At 27.3% G+C, this 25025-nt stretch overlaps 1 protein-coding gene across 1 annotated transcript in view; it reads left to right on the plus strand.

Moving 5' to 3' along the window:
- The window catches only part of LOC145849988 (BTB/POZ domain-containing protein 7-like), a 34495-nt gene extending 9715 nt beyond the window's left edge, over positions 1-24780 (plus strand). The window contains exons 7-15 of the mRNA XM_082955116.1: positions 535-636; positions 3310-3439; positions 4034-4167; positions 5965-6133; positions 7978-8123; positions 12917-13120; positions 14749-14887; positions 21803-21998; positions 23121-24780. Coding sequence (XP_082811242.1) covers positions 535-636; positions 3310-3439; positions 4034-4167; positions 5965-6133; positions 7978-8123; positions 12917-13120; positions 14749-14887; positions 21803-21998; positions 23121-23814 — 1914 coding nt within the window. The 3' untranslated portion in view covers positions 23815-24780. The remainder of the gene's footprint in view (positions 1-534; positions 637-3309; positions 3440-4033; positions 4168-5964; positions 6134-7977; positions 8124-12916; positions 13121-14748; positions 14888-21802; positions 21999-23120) is intronic.
- The last annotated feature ends 245 nt before the right edge of the window (positions 24781-25025 follow it).

Here is a 25025-nt window from a genome sequence, read left to right on the forward strand (position 1 = left end):
AATGACAAATTTCCAATATTACACTAACGCGAGGTTGCCACCAAAATAAATTAATCATGCTTCAAAAGTGTTGCCTGCAATTTGCATTTTAACACGGAATAATCGATACTTTTAGGTGAAATATTTAAAAAAAAACAGTTCCAAGTTATGATAGAAATAATTATATCTTAAAATAAATAAATTTCGTACTTCCTCTTGAAAATACCAACACATTATTTTATCAGCTAATATTTGACAACTAGTTAGTTATCTAAGTAAGATTAAATTTTTTTAAAGAAAAGTAGATATGGTAACAAAAAGAATCAATACAAATCTTAATATTACTCTTCATGTATTTTATTTAAAGCGTTTGTTTATTTCCGATGTAGTTAGAAGTTATGTTAACTATTGTTTAAAATGACAATTAGAGTTCTTAAAAGTTGAAGGAGATAATTACAACAAATCTATAACTGATGAACTCTAGTATAGCGAAACATTGTTCTATAACGAAACTCTTTGAAGCTAAATATTTGTAATAGTATCAATTACTTTCAGGCAAAAAGTGCAGGCCGATCGAATATCAAACTGGCGCTAGATTCGAAAGTGATTCCCGCCAGATACATGAATATCGTGCTGAACTGCATGTACAAAGATCAGGTTTGTTTTTATACCGAATCACTAATTGTTAGTTGTTAAAGTGTTCCAAACATACATATTTAACTTTTAAAAATAAATCTAATCACACCAAAACATATTACAAGTTAAAAAAAAATTATTTAACAGGTTAAGTGTCATTGATTACATAAACAATAAGTCTACTTTGAATTGTAATAAATTTTAAATTAAAACTTTATGCCGGCCGTTCTGTAAAAACAGTTCGAACCTAGGTTAATTTGTGGTCTTATCTACCATACTGCTAGACTTGCAAAAAAGAATCCACAAGAGCCACACAAAAGGATAAATTAGTTTGCATTTTACACCACAACCAAAAGGAAGCACGCATCTACATTTAAATCCGCTTAAATTCACGCGACTTATCGATTTTCTCGTTACCTTTCAGTGTTTTTGCGATTCTAGCTGTATGGTCTGAATGAATAACAATAATAAATTCGCAAATCCTTAGATGTTTGTTACACCAACCACACAATGTTGTATTAAAGTTTTTGTTTGCTAGTTGAAAATCAATGGGATTTAGTGATCACATGCTCGATAGTTAATACCGGTTAGTTTGTTAGCTTCCTTGAGAATTATGGAGCTGGTTGAGTTCGCGCTATTGATTAAAAGGTGGTTTGGAAATCGACGTGTTGTCTTGATAATTATTTTGTTAGAATTTCGGATTGTTCTGTAACTAATGATTGCGATAATTTCAAAACGTCGTTAGATTAATTCATATTGTATTTTTAGTTTTTGGGGTTTAGCTTTATAGTTTTTAATAGTGTCAGACAGTAAAGTAAATAGTTAAATTTAGTTTTTAAAATTTTCATATAAGCCTACAAAAATTTTTTCGAAAACTTTAAATAAGTAGTTAAATACTTTTATTTTTTAATGTTAACTTAATTAGATATTTTGTAAAATTTAGCATTTTTGTTTGGTTATTTTAAAAAGCAGTCAATAAAGAATAATTCAAATTTATGTTTTATTTATACTTAACCACTAAAACGAACTCTTTTTAGCATTAATAATATATTCCGTAATATAAGGTTATACAATAAAGCTAATGAAATATTAAGTTAGTTGTGAAGTTAGTAAACTTACTTCATTTTGGTACTTATTTTATAAAAAAAAGTTATATATCTGTATCAATAAGTTAGCCATTAGACTTAAATGTTTTAATTTTTTTTTTGTTTTTTACTTTTAACTTTTTGTCAGCAGTTCTATAGATTTTAAAGTAAACTTCACAGTTTTTGTTTTTTAAATTTAGAAAACTAAAACATTCTTTAGTATATCAAATTTTTAGTAATATATTTGTACATGGGCAACTGAGCTTATTTATAGTATAACTTGATGTTATAAATAATTAAAAAAACAAAGTAAACTAAAACAACAAAATGTATTAAAATATTTTTCAGCAGTATTTATTAGACTGAGCTATCCTAAAAAAAAGTTATAAGGGTTATTTTATAAGTTTACAACAACATTTTTTATTTTAAAAATAAAGTTCTAAAGAACATTACAATTGCAAAAAATAGAATTCACTCTAAAGTAAAAATTTTACCTACCTTAAAAAAATAAAAACTACCTGTATACTCAGACAAGCTTAACTTCAATAGCAACGTCTAGCTGATATTCCAAACGAGTTTTTATTCTAAGGCAAAAGCTTTTTTATGTTTTAAATGTTTTAAAATCAATACAAGTCCTGTTGACTCATGGTATTTCCAATAAACTGCTCAATTCAGCATAAGGTTTTGTTGCTTCTAGAATAAAAAAAACTTTCCAAACAGCTTTTCAAACGGTTTATTCATGATGAATGGTTTAAGATTAATAATTTATTTGAAATTTCACGAATTAATTTAAAGCTTTCATCGAGTTCAAGTGTGCATTCACAATGAAACAAATAAAGTTTAAATATTTTTTAAACAAGTAATTTACAAACGTGGTGTTTAAGATCTATTGAAACTGTTTCTTAATTAAATTAATATTTATTTTATAAACAGTCGTAAGTTTAAATTTCAAAAACCAAAAAAGAAAAAAAAAGGTTTATTAGAAATTACTAATTCTCAGCTTTGAATTAATTCTTTCAAGATTTTTTAATGCAAACTCAGTTTCGGTCAAAGACTTCGTTAGTGCTTATAAAAAAAATATTATTCAAATAGAACTTCTCAACTTTTTCATAATCACTTAAAAACTGAAGAAAAGTATACTAAAAACGAATATATTATAACGAAAAGTAGAAATAATTTAGTTGACAATTCAATGACAGGCGAATTTAACACTTAAAAATATGCGAATATCATTAAATTAAAAACTATAAAAAGAGTAATACGAAATATAGAGTATGCAAAAAATAATTCATCTTTTGTTTTAATGAAATTACACACATTTTAAGACGATATCAGAGAAAATATATTTGATAATTGATTTATAACTTGTCAGGTTTGTATTGAAAAATTAAAGGTTGAATGTCAATTTTAGTAATAAAATTATACCAGTCAGTTTTATCTCGAAATCATCTTATAGCACAAATGTTATAAGAAGCAAAAGTATAAAAGTTGAACAAAAAAAAAACACAAACATTAAAATAAGCAAGTGTCAAATATATCTACGACGAGTTTTTCATTTGCATAAAAAAAATATTAAAAAAAAGAATGTTTAAACAAAAATTTTCAACAGATCGACATAACGCTGCTCGATGAATCGGATTATCACGTATTGGACGATGACTACTGCCTGGTCAACATCCTGGAAATAATGAAGCTGTATCAGATCGCGCTCTTCATCGAGTTTCCCGCGCTCGCACAAGGTTTCTGCTTGTTTTTAATACATAGTGTTGTATATGTTATGGCAATAAAATACTTTTGTTCTGATAATAAATTTTGGCCTTTTACTTTAAAAACTGTCGAGGTTTACTTGACCGTTTTTACTTATTTTATTCTAAAGATAATACATCAGTTTTTTTTTTTCTGTGGGTGAATATTTTTTTTGTAAATAAATTAAGATTTACCAGGCAATCAAAAATACTGTTAAATAAATGTAATACTTTGTCATTTAGTTTGTTGTGTTATACGTTTTCAAATTTTTTTTATTAATGACTTCGTAATGAAAAAACTAGAATGTTACATTGTTAAATCGTATTTTTTATTTTGAATTTTTTATCTAAAAAATGAAATTTTAAATCAAAATTGAAAACAAAAAATTTTATGTGTTATAGTACTTTAAGACCTTTGAACTTTAAATATGAAAATATTTAATTAATCATAAATTGTTACCGATTGGTAGTTGAATTGCTAACGATATTTTATTCTGAAAAAAGTAAGTATATTATTTAACTTTATACTCTGGCATACTGTGTGTCTTGTTTTAGACCTGAAAATATCGTATTAAAAAACTTTACCAGGTTGTGAGGACATCCTGTGGGAGATGATGACCACGAGGTGCTTGAACCAACTCCTTATATGGTCATCGAAGCCCCACGGTAGCGTGTGGCTGAGAAGGCAGATCATGAAGTTCATCACCGAAAATTTGTTCGATGTATGTTTGTTTGTTGTTAAAAAAGTTTTTAAAAAAATAATTATAAAATACTAGGATAGATGTTGTGTGATTGTGATGATGTGTGTGACAATTTTTTTTGTTGTTTTAAATTATGAGGAATATTTTTATTTTTTTTATAATTTTTGACTTTTATAAGTATTTGATATAATTAATTCACAACTGCTTTTATAAAAAGAATATTTTAGTTTCCAATGTACTTTTGACTCGGTTATACAGGGTTGCCAAAAAACCTGGAAAGACCTGGAATTTGAAAATTTAGACTAAAAAACCTTAATTTTGAGGAATTTCGAAAAATTTTAACATGTTAGGTAGTAAAATTTCGATTTGACTCAAAAAATCTATCATAAGAATAAACAACTTATAAAAATAAACAATTTTTGTCATCATCAAAGTTTTTTTTATTAAAAAACACATTTAAAGTAGCTTTAAAGTATCTTTTAAATGTTTTCATACTATTTAACACAGTTTCTTACCTAAACTTAACTTTAAACTAAAAATAGACCCAAAAAGGTGTACTTTAAAAAACCTGAAGGAAATTCTGAGAACCTGGAGAAAATTTACCAAAAACATTTGGCAACCTTGCTTATATATTCTTAGATAATTTTAGCATACATAACAGTGCTCGGATATTAAACAATCGTTTTATAAACAAAGGTATTAAAACATTGGTTTAAAATTGAACCAGTGTAATTTTTAAAATAAAACATGCTTAGCGTCAAAATTTTTAAAAATAGTTTCTCATTATTTTTAGTAGTTTAAAACAGTTTTTGACCCAGCGTTTTTTACTTGTGATGTTGTTAATTAGAATTTAAGCAATGGCGTCACTCTTTATTAATTTTTGATATATTTCTTTAAATAAGGTTTTTGTAATAGATCTCTAATGTAAAACGTTGATATATTACCGGACAGATTTTCATATGTTGTTAATTTTTTTTTTTTTGTAATTTTTTTACATTTATTATATAAAGTTATTTTAACCTACTTATAAACAGGTATTTGTTGATGAGCCTTTTTATTTACTCATCATTAAATTTACTGCTTTATATAAAACTAAGTGGTAATAAACTGTGTAAAACTTTATACAAACTGTTTAACAAGTGTGTAAATATAAAAACAAAAACATGATTCATCTACTTAAAAATGGATTTTACGTATTTTATGAGTTTTAAGTGATAAAATATAGTTTGTTAATAGCTTTTTTTTTTAAAGCTTGCCATAAACATCACTAATAGACTACAACTAACTTTGAGCTTTTAAGTTTTAGCTTAAATGAGAATGAAATGAAAATATTGTTAAGAAAGATTGAACATAAATTACATAAACCTTTTTTTTTTTTGTAAAATTATCACTTCGATACGACGATTATAATATTTTAAGCTTCTTAATAGCAATAAAAAATGTTTTAAAACATAAAAAGTTATAAAACAGCAGATTTTGAACATTTATGAAATTATAAACAAGTAGTTATTCTTTTTATGAACCTTACCAAAGTATTCATTTTTAAGTTATAAAATTAAGCAAAAGTTTTGAATCATAACTCGAGTATAAACTATGCAAATAGCTTCTCACTTGAATGTAATTTAATCTGTAATTTTTATCGATATGCAAAAGTTTCTGGTATAATTTACATATAATAAACAACGTCCACATATTATTTAGTGTACAATTAAAAAATAATATTATTAACAATAATATTATTAATATTATCATTAACTGGTATATTTGTACAATTGAAAACTAATAACCAAAAATCTAACGAATTGTGACGTCGCGCAGCTGTACCACTGCGACGACGACGTCATCAGCGACATGTCGCCGTCCGACCTGTGTGACGTCATAAGGAGCGACTACTTGGACTTGAACGAGCTGGTGGTGATGCGGCTGGTGCTGAGGTATTGCGAGCAGAGGGTGCTGCACATGTGCGCCCCCGAGGGCCCCTCCGTCAGTTAGTTGCGTTTGTTCTATTGGTTTGCGTTCAGTTGTGAACCCGAGGTCACCAAATAAATGTTTGTGTGTAACAGGGGCGTAGCGTGGGGAGGGACACTGGCGCACCCCTTTACCAAAATACCACGATACGCCACTGGTGTATAATATTTTTGATTGACTTAAAATTAGTTGCGCGTCTGAAAGTCCGAAACCAGTAGTAAAGGATGTTTAATTTAGAGATTTCCATTTTGTTAAACTGTTGTTTGGTTTGCTAGTGTAATCGCTTGGTAATTTATATAACTTTTCTAGTTTTTTATACTAAATTATTTTGCCCTTTAAGGGCGATGTTGTTAGTTGTTAAAGAAGTATATAGATTTTGTTTTGATCAAAGGTCTAACATTAAACTAATTGATTGATTTGACCATTTAAAAATTTTTGGTGGTGGTTAAAGCGTCCCAACATTAGTAATTTGCTTGGTATTTTTGAGGTTTTTGAGTTTATTTTTAAGCTAACTTTTTTTAAATTGTTTCATGTTTATTTTGCTTCAACAATGGTTATATTTTTAATATAGTTAGTTTAAGTTTTGGTTATATTTATAATATAATTTTATGTAGTTGGTTTAATGTTCAGTTATTTACAATATATTTTTACTTGAAGTACTGGTTTTATTAAAAGTTTCTGATGATTTTTTGACTTTTTTATGATAAATTAGGTTTTAGCTAATTTTTATTTTGTACAAATAAAATTGAAATATATAATACTGTATTAAATTAGTTAAAGATAGTTTTCATGTTTGTTGTATTTAAGTCAACAAGTTTTTGTATTTTTCATTAACACTTACTGTTTTTTAATTAGTGTAACAAGTTTATTCTGTTTTTTAACTAGTAAACAGTTAACAGGTAGTAGCTGTACCAACACATGTACACTGTATTATTAAAAAAAATGTTACTAAACTTCAAAAATGTTTTGTATACTTTTGATCAAAAGATAAATAAAAATCTTAATTAAAGATACTCTGATAAAATTGTGAACTTTGTTTTGTTGCTTTAGTAAACTAGTAAAAGTTAATTGATTAATGTGTGTAAAATATACAGTCTAAGATTTAAAACCACAGTAAGTACCTCAGGGTATGAGAATAAACAACTGTAATTAATTTTTTTTAATAGAAAAACATGGTAAATGTGTTTTTTGATTGGTAAATGTTTTATTTGTGTAGTTTGAATACCCTTTAACCCACAACTAAATTTTATCAATTTTACAAACAAACCGTAGCCGCTTTAAAGTCATATGAAAAATTTTATAGCGCTTTCGAACTTTCAACTTACGGTTTAGCAAATTGTTTTTATGAAAAAGCGATGATTTTTTGCAACAGTTGTTAGTATTCACTGAGTCCATGCATAATGTTTTACTTTTGATCGGAAAATTTTCATCAGAGCACAAAAGCACCATGTTATAATAAACATTGTAAAACGTTTTATTATGCTAATATTAAATAAGCATACATAAAGTTCTGCATCTTAGCTTCAATTAATTTTACCAATTAGACCTAAATACCTTCTAACTTTTTCATAAAACTCTATTGCTATGCGTAGTTGGCAATGTATCCGACATTTGGCATTTTAACAATTGTTTTGTTCAATAGTTTTCAATTGTATGTATATTTTTACAAATTTAATTAAATTTCTGTTAATTTATGAGCAGTTTGTCTTTTCTTTTATCAATACAGAATCCATGTTTGACAATCCGTTCAGCGGTGAAACCTAGTAACTGTCTGATTGGCTCAGATTCAATTAGTTTTACCTAAATTTACAATACAGCTTTATAGCTGCATCTATGTAAGCGAATAACAGAACAACTTAACAGAAAACAAGGGCGCTGTGTTCCACCGGCAGACGGTGCAGCAGCAGCGGGAATTCGTGCTGCAGCACTACAGCCACCAGCTGAAAATCGAAATGAGCGCCTTCCTGCCCCACATCAGGTTCAAGCACATCCTCCCCCCCAACGATCCCGTTAGTTTCTAAATGAATTCTGTATAAAATTTATTAAACTTGTATTTTGCTTTATGTTTAGCAATATAAAGTTCGAAATTTATGCAGCAGCTATAAGGAGACGAATTAGATTTTACTTTTGAAACATTTTATTGTGAGCATGATAACAACACAAATGATGCTAGTATGACTAAATTGCAATGTGATAAAACAGCTCGTTTGTTTGCAAAACACGCAACATTTTGATACTTCGAGAATAGCTTAAGCTTACTCGAAGAAAATGTGTCGCCTTGATTAGGCGATCAAAAGTCTACTATTTGTTTGTTTTTATGTTTCTATTGCACAAGAACAAATTTTGTTGAATGTTTTTATTCAGTTTTTTAAATGGCTTACTTCCCTTTTCACAGATCGTAAACTTTAACTTGTTCAGTTTTTTGTTTAAAAGTTTTTAAAAATTAATTGAATTAAATATGAAACTTAATTAAATATTTGTTTTGATAATACTTTTTGAGTAAATAATAATCAATTGAACTTTTTTTTACTAGAGTTTCAATGGCAAATTTCAATGGTTTTAGTTTATAGATATGATGCGCAATTGAAGAGATTGTTGCAAAATCTGATTTTGTACATTCTAATTTCTTCCATAATGAGTTACAATTTAAACGAAATGTTTTGATTTAAATAAACACAATTTAAAGAGAACAGACAAAATAAACACAATCTGAGACAAAAAACTATGTCTTTTTTAAAGACGTGTATTATGCTAGACTTATGTTTTGATTTCAAACATATTACTAGTTCATTAAAAAGTCAGAAAAGCTTTAGAAAGTTTTGTGGCATAGAACAATAGAAATTTTTAATAAAAATGTCATGAAAATGAGTCCAACAAAAAGCTAAAAGTAGTGAAAGCTGTTAACACAAAACATTATTAAAATTAAAGAATGTTTTTGTTAAGAACGATGAAAATGTTGTTTTAATTTAAAAGGTGATCACATTGAAAAAATGTTGAGTTTTAAGTTTTGTAGATAATGAAAATATTAAAATGTTTTTTATTCATTATCTAAGCGCAAATTTAAGTTTAATCTCTTAAAAACTCTATTAATTATAAATATATAACGTTTTGCTGTACAATATGAAAAAAAAGTTTTTATACTGTCAAAAATGTAGACTTTCATTAATTTTTTTTCATCTGTTCTAAGATTTATTTAGTTTTTACGCTATAAATTTTAAATTAGTGCGTTTTAAGTTTTTGTATGCCTCATTTAAGTTTGTTTTTATAAAAAAAGTAACTTAAACAAAAAATGTATACTTAAAACATTTTTTCAAGCATAAATTTTAAAGAAGTTTTATAAATTTTCTTAAAGTTCTGTTTTTGCTTTTGTTTACTATTAGGATGTAATTTTTTGAAGAACTTTTTTTTTTATGAAACAAAATTTATTCCAAATGTAAACAAATGTTGACATATAACCTTTAAAAAGACGTATGTAGAAAAAATATCGGTGTATCAGAAAAGTAGTCTTAGCTTTAATCTTAAAAGCTTAATAAAATAACATTTTGTTTAGTTATTTTTGAAAAAAGTATCTTATAAAGTTTCTATACTAAGATTAGATTTTAAGGGTAACTATGGCACACTCTAAAAAAAATTCTTTTAAAATAAAAAGATTAAAAAACAAATGCTTTTTTAGGACAAAAACAAATAGTCGTCTATATAATTTTCAAACGTAATAAATAGATAGAATACTTTACAAGCTTGAAAGCGCACAATGTATACTTCTAATTACAATCAAATCAAACTTGTAATTTTTTTTTTTGTTAATAAATATATAATTATTGATAAAATTGTTTTTAAAGTAGTTTACTTTTATTGTTTTTCTAAACTTTGTAATTTTTACATGAAAATAAATATAAAACTTTCAGTCATAATTGAACTATTGTACATAATTTTTTATGATAATTAAGTCTAGGAACATTAAGTAGTATATTATTTTTGTTTTTAAAAATTTACCGAAGTAGTTTAGAAAAAACAAATAATAATGATATAAAAAGTAACCTACACAGGAAAAAGATAAATGGTTTTTCAGTGTTTGCAAAAAAGAATACTTTATAAGTAGTACAACAAAGCGTTTTTGTTTACAGTTAAAAAGATTTATATCTACCATTGACGTCAAAGAAATTTTGCATGTCCTTTTTATAAAAATTTACACCTGTTTGTAAGAATGTTTTAAATAACTATTTTGGAATAAATATCAAGAAGTTGGTGTAACACAAAAATTTTACACGTATCTCAGTTTTAGATGATGAAAAGTTTTAATTTAAAAGTGATTAATCTCATTTTCACGCTATTCTATCTTACACCTTATACGCCTCAGTAATTTTGAAAACTTCACAGACTTGAAATTAAAATATTGTATCAATATGTTAAATAGATCAAAATTAATTTTATTTAAGAAAATGCTTGCTAAAACAAGATTATTTTTAAACTCTATTTTTCTCAAAGATAAGCTCTATTGTGTTTTTACTTTTTAGTAGTAGGGTTCCTTAAAGACTGAACTTTTTTTTAAGCTTCTATTAGCTAACAAGTTTAAAAAACTCACGAAATTACGTAAATCCTAAACATGCTGTAAAGCTTTAGGTGTATTGAAAAAATTGATATTAAAGTAATGCTATATTTCGTAGAAAACAAAAACTCCTGTTTAATGTTTGTTGTTTTAGTGTTTCGTAATTTTACCTGATGAAAATAAATATTGATTGTAAAATTAGCATCATAGTTATTTTTATTTTAGTATTCAATTGTATCAGCAGGTTTATTTTAGTTTTTTTTATCTCTTGCACTAAGCTCTCTGAGTTTTGAATTATGCTATAATAGTTAACTACTATTTTTTGTAGACCTTTCAAAAAAACGACTTTAAACTTTCAAAAATTGGTTTAACTTCATGTAGCTAAATCGATATTTAATAAAAGATAAAAATATTTTAGGCTCGTTAACTTATGTCATTTAAGTATTAAAATGGTGTGTGTTTAAACATTAAGTATCAAAAATTTCTGTTGTTATTATATGTTTACACCCAAGTAGTAAATCACTCCTTATAAAACAAACATTTTCAATTTGTTCATAAAACTACTTTTTGTTTTAATTTCTTAGAAAAGAATAGTTGTAATTAACTTGTTTGCTTGAGACTATTGATTTTCGTACATTGAACCTTAGAGAAAAGGAATTAGTTTTACTGGTTAAGTAAGATGTTGTGTTACATAAATTTAATCTTTTAAACCTAACAGTTTTAACCACAGAAAATAAAAGTTTTTAGGTGTGAAATTTTTCCTTAAAACTTTTTTATAGTTTTATAATTAGCAGAGTAACTTAAACTATAACTAGTTCATATATGTACTCTCTTAGTTTAAAAAAGTGGTAAGTTATATGATATTGAACAATGTAACTCTTTATGAAACATATGTTCCATTATTTTTAAAATCATCATTTCAATAAATTATTTAAAAGCCCTTTAAGTAGGCTCAGTAGAAAGTGTTCAAGTTTGAATATTAACCTTATTATGTATATATATATATATATATATACATATATATAGTTTGTTTAAAATTAAAAAAAAAGTACATATCTTTCATGCAGCTTTTTCATACAATCATCAGCTGTTTGAACTAAAACCCAACAATCAAATCTTTAGTAAAGAAATAAACAAGTTAAACAGAAACCAATTACCCGAAGCAACATATATACTACTTTTTATTTGCGTTTTCAAATAAACTATCCAAAACGGAATCAGAGAAAAAAAATCATTAATCGTTATTTTATTATCTGTATAGTGTATATACATATATTCACACTATACTCACAGAGAGATAAAACATCTTTCTAAAATAATATTTTCCAAATTTTCCTAAATGCATAAATTAACAACTACAGCGTAGTTTTCAAATTCAGCTAACTGTACAATAAAATGTACCATTACTACGTCACGATTATTATAAAAATCTTCAAAATCTAAATTTCTGTTTACTATTGTAATAATTTGTAACTTACTGAGGAGTACATGAAGTTTTATATTTCATGTACAAAACAGCTGTCTAAATTGTTGTTTTTATATAACTAGATAAATATTTAGCTCCAATTTAACACGTCGAGCACTATCGACCAGAACTTTTTATAAAATCTTTAATACACACTATATATATATATATAGTGTGTTAAGCTGGCTGAAGATTAAGGCGTCTAGTCTTATGAAACACGTGTACCAGTATTTTTAAATCTTATTTTTCTAATAAATTGTTTAAAAGCCCTTCAAGTGTGGCTCAGTAGAAGGTGTTTAAGTTTAAATAACAACAACCTTATTTTATATATATATACATATATATATTTATCAAATCATATAAAAACTATAATTTATACAGCTGTTTCACACATGAAATGTAAAATTTTTAAACTTTCCTACAAAGCATAAATTAACACCTTTCTAAACTTTCCTAAAAAGCATAAATTAACATTTTCTGCGTATCATTTCAAATTCAGCTAATCGTACAATAAACTATACGTACCATTGGTAATGGTAATAAACGTACCATTACTACGTCACAATTGTTATAAAAAATTTCAAAATCTAAATTTCTGTTTACTATTGTAATAAACTGTAGCTTCCTGAGGAGTACATAAAACTTTATATTTCATGTACGAAACAGCTGTCTAAACTGTTGTTTTTCTATAATTAGATAAACACTTAGCTCCAATTTAAAACGTCGAGCACTTTTTATAAAATCTTTAATACACACTATATATATATCTAACTTACATTCTTGTTGTCAAGGACGTGGAAAAGTGCATCAAGATGAACTTGTTTCCCTCCTGGTCGCCCACCTGCCCCCCCGACATCATCAACAACTCAAGCGGAACGATGCTGCCCAGGAGTCACGTGTTCCGAGCGCACAGTTCTGATTGGATAAGGTCGTTCAACCAGGGCAAGGACTTCCAGCGGTGCCGGCTCAATACTGCGTACTTCGAAGAAGTCAAGGTGAGAGATCATTACACACATATTAAATAACTAATTTAATTGGCAAACATTTAAAAGAAAAAAATATTAATACTATTCTACAAAAACATCGGCGAAAGTCTGCAGAGCAGAAGCCTGGGCTTTCGTATGCTGTGAGTTTATATGCTCAAGTTTAACAAAAGGGTTGATCATACCAGTTCGATCATCATACCACAAGCCCTCGGTAGACTGATGAGTCCTGATCAGGACGAAACCGGTATCAGTCTACCGAGGGCTTGTGGTCTGATGATCGAATTGGTATGATTAACCCTTTTGTTAATACTATTCATAACAAAGTTAAACGTTTGTATTTTCAAGTTGTATTTTTATTAGGTGTTGTTCAGCAATGCAATAAAAGTTTTACGTTTGTGCTTTTTGATGAGCATCAAGTATAAAAGTTGAATAAGTACTTCTTAAAAATGTTTCAATTAGTATTTTTGATATGCAAAAAAAAAAGAAGTTTAAGTTTATTTACTTTGGTTTAAATAAAAAAATTGGAATTTCAACATTCTTTTTTAATAATTTATTTTTTTAGCAGTTTTAGTCTAACAAATTTAATGGTTTTAGATACAAAACTAAGTCTATTAAACACAAACATTTTTATTATGTTAAACTATATTATATTGTAGAATAAAAATAAATAGGTATCTCATTTCATTTTTATGGCTGTATTTATTAGTTAAAAAGTGATTGATATATTACGCATAAAAATTAGAAGTTTAAAAATCCAAGCATCAAGTCCAAGTTTTGACTTGGCCGATAAGTTCGTTCCAAAAAGCATAATTGCTTGATTTGATAGAACTCGTTTATAATGAAAACAGTTTTTATCACAAAGCAAAATTTAAATATTTGCGGCAAAATTTAATTGACGAGGTAGCTCTTAAATGTCCAATCAAAGTATAGAACAAGTTTATAAATACTTACTATGAGTGTAAATTAAATAATATAGCTATCAAGCGAGATTGATTATGTTGCTTGCCCATTTCCATGCATCACTTTCTTAATTTGATTTTTTATTATTTGCAGCAGTTAAATAATAAAAAACTAAAAACAGTTCACTCAATTTACTTCAAGCAAGTTTCTATTTAATATTTTTGCTTATACTTTGCAGCTTTTTTGTTTTATCCAATGTACAGGGTTGCCACAAAACCAGGAATCCTGGAAAAACATGGAATTTTAAACAATTTTCACATGTTAAGTAGTAAAATTTTGACTTGACACAAAAATCTATCATATAAATAAAAATTTTGTCATCAACCAATTTTTTATATTAAAAAACATTTTTGAAGTAGCTTTACAGTATCTATTCAATGTTGTTATACCACTTAATCCAGTTTTTAACCTTAAACTTAACTTTAAACTAAAAATTTAGATCCAAAAACGTGTACTTTTGAAAACCTGGAAGAAATTTCTCAAAAACCAGTGGCAACCCTGATTGTTGTCATCATCTTTTAACCGCTGAATTTTATTGTTTTATACTTATCAACTAATTACAAATAAAGTTTAATCCAATATTTATATAAATTACCAAGTTTTAGTTTTGTATTTATTTAAAACAAGCCAATGTATAAAATATTTTTTTCAATTATTAGTTTTAAACCAATCAACAGTCGATATTGCTTGAAAACGAGGAAGGCAGCTTCCTATTGGAGGACAGAAGTTCGCAGACTGAAGACAGGTCAATTTCGCCCATCGGGGTCATTTCCATGGCAACCAGCAGGCTCAAGCTAGTCAACAACCAACACCCAGGTTGGTTAACCACTTATACTAAATAACTATGATTTTTTTAATAAAGTTTTAGTTTTAAAAGTTGTATTTTTTAGTATTCTTTTAAACTAAGTTGTGTTTGTTACAAGGGGTTTATTTTGAAAAAAAAAATGTTACAATAGTTACTACTTTTCACATAAATAGTTAAGTTAGCATATTTGTTACTTGTTTCTATTTCATTGGAAAAAAGTGGTCAAAAATCTTCTGTCTTATAAATACTTGATACATAAAAATGCAGTAAAATTTAAAAAATAGATTTTAAATTTCCCTGCTTTTATTTTTTATTACCAGAAATGGTTTCCTTTAGGTAAATAAAATTAACGTGATGTCTAAAAGCCGGGAAGTATTGAAGATTTTAACAAATTTATCGTTGAAGTTTTTAATTCCTTTTAAAAGCTTTGTTGTGTATAGTCTGAATTATTTATGTAAAATTATATTATAAAACGATAACTTTAATACGTAGTTGCATAATACCGAGTCATCTTTTTTATTCTTAAGCTTTTATAAAAACTGCAACATTTATGACACTGCAATAAACTAGCTATATGTTTGTCAAAAAAAATAAAAAAAACTTTGAAACTTTTTAATTCTAAAAATGATAAAGCGTGTCAAGATTTACTTTTATATGAACGTTTGTGCAAAAAATAAGTACAACAACAAATAAAGCTGAACAGTTTATAAAATTTTTGAGATTTCACTTCCTGAATATTTTATACGGTCAAATATTTAAATTAAAGTCTCGTAAAAATGTCACAGTAATTTGTAAAGTTTGATTTTATCTCGATAAGGTCAATTTGTACACACTCAAGACATGTTTGAAAGTGTTTAATATTTTAAAATGAGTACCTTCTACTACCTTTTTAGAATTTAGATATCATTAGCATTGATATAATAAAAATACCTTAACTTAAAATATATGTAACTTTTTAGTGTTTTTTGAACTAAAAATAAAATATATTAGTTGAATAAAAACATTTACAAGATATTCTTTAGTTTTAAACAATCTAAACTAACTTAATATTAGTTCTTTGTAACCTTTTAAACTCATGTAGCGATAATATTGGAACATTACCAAGTTAACAATGTCTTCATTTTGATAAGTTAATCAAGTTCATATCAAATGACCTTAAATTTTTCTTATCATTTTTTCTCAAAAGACTAGCTTTTGTCACTTATTTTCTTAAATTTTTCTTACATAATGTTTCTAAACTTATCAAAAGTTTTGTGAAAAATAGTTTGAATATTATTTTTATCATCTATTATTAAATTATAATGATTTCTTGAGTAGATTTTTCCAAAAAAAAATCATCAGTTGTATTAACATGGACAAAAAATTACTTATTTTCTATTTACAGTTATTAGTTTTCTTCGTTGCAAAAACATCTAAGTCTTATCTACAAATTGTATGCGTTACGTTAGAAAAACTATCAACCAAGTTTTTTTTTTCAACCACAAAAAAGCCGTTGCTTAGTATGACAAAAAAAAATAAATAATGACAGTTTTCATAAGCATCATGCTCACAAAATTATCTTGTGACCGATGTGTAAGCACGTGATTTACGTATAAAGTTTAAAAAGTCATTTGTAAGCAACCAAGCTAATGCTAGACACTATAGATTAATTCATTTGTTTTATTGACTTGTGTGTCTTTAAATTGTATTTCTAAGTTAAAGTATTTCTAATTAAAGTTATAATAGATAAATGCATATAAGTATTAAACAATTACCTTTAAATGACCTTTTAAACTATTTTTTTTAGTTATAGTGGAACAAACTAAAAGTAAAACTTAATAAATGAAATAATTTTTGATCTAGTCAACTTAAAGTGACCTTAAATTTTTCCTATCTTTTTGGTCTCGGAGAACCAATTCTTATCGTTTAGTTTTTTCATCGAGCTTTTCCCACATACACCGTTGTAACTTATCAATTGCCAATTATGCAACTCTTATGCAAACCAACTTCAAAGTTGTTAAAAGATAGTATTAAGTTCATTGCTGTGTTTTTTGCTACAGCTTCAATGACAAATTATCGTGTAAACTCTTTCAAATCAAAAGCACTAAAAGTAAATTGTTTTGACTACTACTGTAAAAAACAAACGTTTGTTTTTGACTTTAACAGAAGTAGAATAAGTTCAATGTACTTTTTAATTAAAAAAACTACGGAAAAAAATCGTCAAACTTTTAGTTTTTTGTTTAACGAACAAAATAATGAAGTTTGAAAAGACAATATTTTCGTTTAATTTAGCAAATAAATTGAAAGTTTTTTTATTTTATTTTTTATAGGTCTATTAATTATACACTCAATGATTGAGTATTTACAATTTACATAGAAGCGTATATTTTATTTTAAATGTCTTTTTTCTTATTAATTCAGTTTATTAAACTTTTAGATTAAGATTCGTTAAGATACTCCTTATATAAATATTAAAATAAAATCAACATAAAATTATTTTATATTTTGTGTTTTTTTTTAAGTTTTTAAACTCATGTTTTTAAGACTGAAACTTTTTGAGTCATTATCAAGCTAGTTTAAAAATAACAATTAAAAGTAATTAAAATAAGTATAATTTTTCTTACCACCGTTTACTATATAACAATTAGTTTATTCGCTTTTTTTTCCATTTTTTTTGTTTTTACTTAACTAAAATATTTTAGACTCGACCATTGCCTCATTCAAAACGAGTTGATATAATTTGAACTAACTATAAAGCTTTTGAAAGATGATGATGAGCTCTTTGAACTTTTACTTTTTAGCAAAAATGTTTTCAATGTAAAGTTTATTAAAAAAAAAAAACAAAGCAAAAACGTTGTATATTATATAACATATTTTCAAACAAACTATTTTTCTTCTCAACAAAAATTATTGAGTTGCTTTGCACTTTTAATGCACCATAGGTTCTCTGTACCAGGACAATATTCATTGATAAGTCCCACACACACAATGTCTAACACAAAAATGACTGCACAAAAAAATGACCTATTTTCATTCACAATGAGTGTACTAAGCCAGGCAAACAAGCATTTCACGTAACATCCTTTATTCAAGAATTACGGTCATTATTGCACAACAGTAGTAAAGATTAAGTTGGTTTTTACAGGGAACAGTTAGGGTAGTTAAAGCATGTTTTCCAAAAATTAACTGTCTTAATATCAGCAAATTATTATTTTTTCTTGGAATTTTTTTTTTTGCTTAGAAGTTCATTAAAAAAGAAGTAGGAATGGTTTTACAGAAAAAGTCACCAAAAAGCTTTTGTTTTTAATGTTTTATTAAAGCACACTGAAAAAACAAGCAATCTGAGTTGTTTTCACAAAAAATCCACCAGCCAATTTAACAGCAAAACGCGGTCGAAAATAGTTTTAATTCCGACTTTAAATTGCTTTGCGCGGTTTCAACTTCTAATGACTTTGTGATTTCGTTTGCTGCATTTGAAAAAAAAAATTGGAAAAACTTTTGTTTAGATAAACAACCCTTTTTTTACAACTAGATTAGTACAGATTTTTTTTTTGGATTAATGCTTACCTTTTAAAACACCGAAAATAGCTGATAAATAAAACGAGTTTTTGGCTGCATATTATTTTTGAAACAACCTATTTATTTTGTAAGTGGAAATAACCTGGTTTTCGTGTAAAACTAATTTTTATCATTCAACTTGAATTGATATTTGGAAGCAGAAATAAGAAGTTTTTGTCGTTTGTTTTAAAATACAAGTTGAATGATTGTTGTTGTTGTTGAATGAAATGATAAATAAAAACTGAAAATTAAAAAACTAGAGGAAATTGCCCATAAGTGTTAGTGAGTTCGTATATACGTTAAATTGCATGTGTTGATGGTTTATTTCTATTCATTTTTGTAAAACGTGTTTTTTTTTTGTTTAACAGGTGAATTACTAAACTCAACTTTAAAAATCTTTATAAACTTTGGATGTTTTATAAAATAATCAACTGCTAATTATAATTTGTTTTTTAAAAAAACTAAAAATGTTCAGCTCGACAAAAAGCTCAAACTGTTTAAAACAACTAAATTTATTCGTTATCAATTATTAATGTCATGCGTGTCTTTAAACTAGTTTTATGCTTCTCTTTGTGTATAAATAACAAATAGTTTTAATTTTAGATGAACCTTTTGTTATAAATTGTTGTTTTTCTACATTAATTGTACTATTGTTATATATATAAAAAATAAAAATAATACGGGTTCGTACGAACAGACTAAATCAGTAACTTTCGAAATATTTGCTTTATAATTTTGATTACAAATGCTTCAAGATTTCTTTATTTCCACAAAGGTTTTCTTAAGGTGATTAAGTATAGTCGATACAGTTTAAAAAATAAACCCATAATTGTAGTTGTTGGTGCTAAGCTAACGAAAAAATAAATAAAAGATGCAACTAGGACTGTTGTTGACGAAAAAACAAAAATCATCTTTAAAGTTTGTATAAATTTCAATATAATAAAATGTGATAATGCCATATTAATGCCAAGATTAAACTAACCAAGTTACGTTCATGACCGGTTAATTTTACTAGCAATGGAAACTAGAACAAATTCAGTTAGTTCGACTACAAGCGAACTTCTAAGTTTGTTTGTTTTATCCAGACTTTTTTTTTTTAATTTACACAGATTATCAATGAAATTAAACGGTCTATTTATTTCAGTGGTCTTCAGCCTTTTCAAAAGCTGTTCACAGTAACTAAACAGGAAAGTAAGTTCTGGACACGCTAGACTATAAAAGTATATTTTACTATGAAAAACATTATTTTTTATGTTTTTAGTGACTTAATATATAAAAAAGCATAAAATTGTCAATTTGTGTTATAAGTACCTTTATATAATGGAAATAGAAAAATTAAACTTCATTTGAAAATATTTTTCCCTTACAAAATTTTCTGTGCACACCGTTAAGAACACTGATTTAGATCATATCGACACTTTTAAATATTTTAAGTAACTAAATGATTTTGAGTTGTACTATTTATAGTTTGTGATATGAGTGTTAGTATAGAATTTCTGAGACATTCGTCCATGAGAAGTATTTTTCACCTTTGCTAACTTGATTAGAGATGGGTTGTTGTATCACTAATAATTTGCAGTCGTTGCATTCATAACCGTTTGCAAAGAGGTGAGTATATCTATCAGTAAGAGGAGAGTGCTATAAAGTTAAATTGCTGTAGTTAATGTGATTAAATAAATTAAGAATGAGTGAGCTAGAACTTTGAAAATGAAGTTATATGTATTTGTAAATCTTAATTAATTTCTAAGAGAATTTAAAGGTACTTAAAAATACTTTGAAGCTAAAAAAGTTTTAGAAAAATGTGCCAAAAAACTCTTATCTTTTTCGGCCGTGCCGTTACAACTAGTTATAAGCCAAACTGGGTGCCGACCAGCTTAAATTAAAAAAAATTCAGTCTAAATCAGGGCATTTCAGTCTTATATCTGAAAATGTTAAGTACGAACTCTGAATAAATAAAGGGTCTTACTATAAAGCATAGAATATAAAATTTAATATAATCATTTATTTATGTTGTTTTTTATATAATAAAATAAATATTTAGCTCCAATTCAATTTGTCGAGCCTTATCGACCAGAACTTTAAAAAAATAGTATTAATATATACATATATATATAAAAAGGTTTATTTAAAGATGCAAAACTCGAAGAACTCAAGTTTCGTGATTACTCACTCATCAGCTTCAAAACATATATATATATATATATACCACAGATGTTTTTGTGTCAAAACTTTATTCCGACTAACGGCGTTTCACTGCTCTCAAATAAATTTAAGAACATATCTACGGAGTCTATAAAATATTAACACACATTAGAAAAAAAGCATGTATAATTATGTATAGATTTTATGTGAGTAGTAACTATAAACGAACTTTATGGTTTATAAACAAAGTTTGGAATAAAAATATAAAATTGTCTACAAAAAATACAAATTTAATGAAAGCAAACTAACCTCAAAAAAGCTCTAAGAATAGGCAAGTTTTTAAAAATGAAAATTATATTAAGTTGTGCAGAAATGTTACGTCATAATAAATTTAACAAATTAATTAATAATTTATACATCTTAAAAAAATGAAATATTAAATTTGTAAGTTGTTGTGATTGTAAATGTGAATGTTGTGAAATAAATAAGTGCATAAGTAGACAGAGTTATTTAAAGTAGAATCATAAACACTATACATAATTATACATGCTTTTTTTCTAATGTGTGTTAATATTTTATAGACTCCGTAGATCTGATTTATTTGAGAGCAGTGAAACGCCGTTAGTCGGAATAAAGTTTTGACACAAAAACATCTGTGGTATATATTCCGATAAGCTTAGCTTATCAGGGTCTCTAGGATTTAACGCCTGTTGACGTTACATCTTATATATATATATATTTATTTATTTAGAATTTAACTTATTAGACTAAATTATTTTTCACCGAGCCTACTTAAAGGGCTTTTAAATAAGTAAGTTTATTTCAGATGCTAATTTAAAAAAAAGGATCTTCTCTTTTTTTTTATAACGCATTTAAAAAAAAATTCACTTATATACATACATATGATGTAAATTTTATTAAAATATTTTCATAATATTTTACTTAATGCTAACAAATAACTAATTTTTCAACTGTAAAACATGTTACTTTAAATAATTATTCAAAATATAGATTAAAATGTTTGTTAACAAAAGATCTTAGTGAAACAAGCTCACTAAAATATAAATAAAACAGTTGAAGTGTGTTGATTCGTTAACACACAGAAACCTATGTTGGTACAATAAAGGAAGATTACTGTACAATTTGTTTTTAGTTAATTTAAATATTAATAAAATAAATAATAGCATAACAAAACACATGAACACAACACCTCGCTGTTTTCTCACTACTTTCCTTACGTCACACAGTTTGCAGCTCGATCGTGACGTCATCGATGCTCCAGCGGGAGCGGTTGCTGCGTCACCACTCGTGGATCCGCCACGTCATCAAGAAGTGCCACGAGATATCGATTGTGACGTCGCCCAAAACGTCATACTGCCCGTGCTGCGGGAAGAACTCAACCGTGACGTGCGGTTACGACGACGACTGCATCGACAAGATGTGGTTCGTTTGAAACTTTTTTGTGTTTTATCGGTTTTTGAACAAAATCCAAGGTAGAAATGGTGTGATGTACATTTTTTTGTTTCTCTTATTAGCATAAGTTTTGTTTTTCAATGAAACTGAGATTTTTAAAATAACAATTAGTATGGCTTTTAATTTATTCAATATTTTCTATTATTTCGTATCAATCATTTCTATTTTGTATTGGAAAATTAAGTGTGCCCGTTTGGTTATTTTTAGTTTTTTTTAAACCTTCGCACATCTGATTATTGTATGCTGGATTGTCATGTGTTTACTTCCTATTTAAATTACTTTCAATATGTTGAAGTTGTCAAATAAATGTTTTATAAGTTAAATAACATTTATTTTAGTACAACATGATCTGTTATGAAAATGTTTTAATATTATAAAAGGCTTTTTCCCGCTTTGGTTTGTATTTTTATTTGTAAATCTGGAACTAAGTATCAAGTTAACCAAAGTGTAGTATCAAACCTATTTTTATTAGAAATTTAAAACTCAGCGTAATTTACCAAGAAAGTTTGTTTAAAGATGTTTCCAACTCAAGAAGCATAAGTTCAATAATAAGCAACGAAGCCATTCGCATTAACTAATTATCTAATTAAATGCGAATACCAGTTTGCTGTATTATTAAATTCGACTCACAATAATAGCTTGGTATTAAGCGAATAAACTATTAATAAACAACTTGTCCTTACAAAAATATCAAGTTGAGATATGCCAAGTGCGTTAAACAGTTATGAGTTTCATTAAAGATTTGGCAGCCTCTAAGTTGCTCACTAAGTAATTGTGGTAAGTAGTTAATATGTAAATTATAATGATAAAATACAGTAGTGCACCTCGCGTTCTTTTTCGTTTTGTTTTTACTCGAGAGTTTTCAGCTCATCAATTTTTCTAAAAATTGATTAGCTAAAGTTATTTTTCTCAAATTATTTTTTTTAAGTATACTTAAAACCAATGTGGATTTATATTTAATAATAGAATGATGAAAAAGCAGAGAAAACTTATTTTTACGAAATGAAGTAGTTATTAAAATTAAAATAACGAGTTGACTGAAATTTTTTTTTTTTTTATTTTAATACTTTTTTTTAATTAAAAACTTTTCAGTCCACTGTGCCGGGTGGAGACGATGCTGAGGCTGGTGGTCGTCAGGGAGCACCTGCAGCACGACTCTCACTGTGACGTCATAAGGAGGCCGCACCTGTACCGCGACCTCGACGAAATACACGACTCGCACAACCGCGACGACCGTGACGAGGAGCAAGTTGTGACGTCACAAGCGAGCGGTGAGGAGCCGGGCGCCGCTTTTCTCCTCCCCGACTCGCCGTCCGTCGACTTTGACGACGTCACGAGGCCTTTCAAAGGGGAATCCCCTCCAGACGTAGCTAAGGCCAGCTCGGCGGACTTGGTTGCCAGGAGCGACGACTCTTCGCTCGATGACGTCGCAACGGCGGTCGGTGGGAGGTTTTTCGGGAGAAACGGGTTTCTGGGAAAAAAGTCGCTGAGGCGCAAACAAAAAATCCCTGAAGTTGAAACGGAGGGGGCAAACAGCAAGTCGCTGCCGAACTTTCGCAGGGCCTCATCCGCCCAGGTGAACCCCCAGAAGTACCCCTCGGAAGATCAGCAGCAGGAAGAGGAAATTCCGCAGCTGCTGGTCGACGGCTGCTACCACGGCAACGTCGGTTGCCACGACGACCTGCCGGACTTGTACGCGTGCAACACGCTGCCCGCGAGGCGCCCACAAGAGGGCGGGGAGAGGAAGGCGAGAAGGTCCTCCCAGTCCACCTCCAAATACTCCTGACAAAAATTAATGTGAGGAAAAGTTTTAGGTGAATTTTTTAAACATTTTTTTTTTCTGAAAAAAAAAATTTTTTTCTGCTCGTGGATCCTGACTGGAAAATTTTTTTCTGAGAATCTGATTGTTTCGAAGTTTGCGTTTGTTAGGTGAATTTATTATGGTATTTTTTCTAATGAAAACTGAAGGGTTAAGGAAGATAAGTAGAATATTTATTAGTCTTGAATCTGCATTGAGATTTTTTCAAAGATAATTTATTTCATTATTAAACTTTATATTGAAAATTTATTAAACAATGTTTCGATTTACTTTTGCTTTAATTTTAAACATAAGTTGGTTTTCATTTAACTCTGGTAAACTGAACTTTTAATAACTGGTACAGTTCGGAATTTCTGGTGAAAAAAATCTAGACACTTTAAAATTGGAACATCTAAAAACTTATTAAAACAAAATTACTCTAAATATATATAGTTTATTAGTTTGTTTATGAAATTCTTTTAATAATATGCTTAAAATACGGGTTTCAGTACAGTTTTCAAAACTGGTTTTATGGTCTGAGATAAGGAATTTTTTTTCAATCCGTTTATAATTCAACTTGACGGATAATATTAAAAGTTTTGTGCTCACTTTACTCAAAGCAAATCAAGCTAATTTGTTTGTCTTTAGAATAATTTGGATGAAAAAGCTCCCTTCAAGTTACTTATTGAAACTTGTTCTACGGCTAATACGTATATTTCACATATCGATCAAAACTTCATATAAATTGTTACTGACTTTTTATAATTTGAAACTAGTTTTTATATCCATTTCGTTACTTAATTTGGATAAATTATAGTGTACAAGTTTGTTAAAGTTTTTAAATAGCATTCTATTAATGAATTTTCTTTTAACATTTGCCAACCTTAAAAATCGAAGATATATATTTATTATTAACAACTTTTTGTTTTTCATGTTTTTATACACAACCTTGTTATAAATCATTACCATGTTACTGCTTGAGTAAAATATTAAACTGAATTAAACACATTTTTGCACAAAAATTTTATTAATTTTTTTATTGGTTAAAAATAAAAATGTTTGATGTTTTAATTTCAAAAATCTCTATTAAACTTTCAGAAATCAAAGTTGTTGCTTTTTATCATTAAGTTTAATATTTAAGGTTTTTTGACAAGTTACTAATTAATATCGTTTAGGATAATGATATACTTGAGGTTTTT

This window comes from Thalia democratica, chromosome 2, assembly GCF_965202585.1.
Source record: "Thalia democratica chromosome 2, ktThaDemo2.hap1.1, whole genome shotgun sequence".
Taxonomy (NCBI): Eukaryota; Metazoa; Chordata; class Thaliacea; order Salpida; family Salpidae; genus Thalia; species Thalia democratica.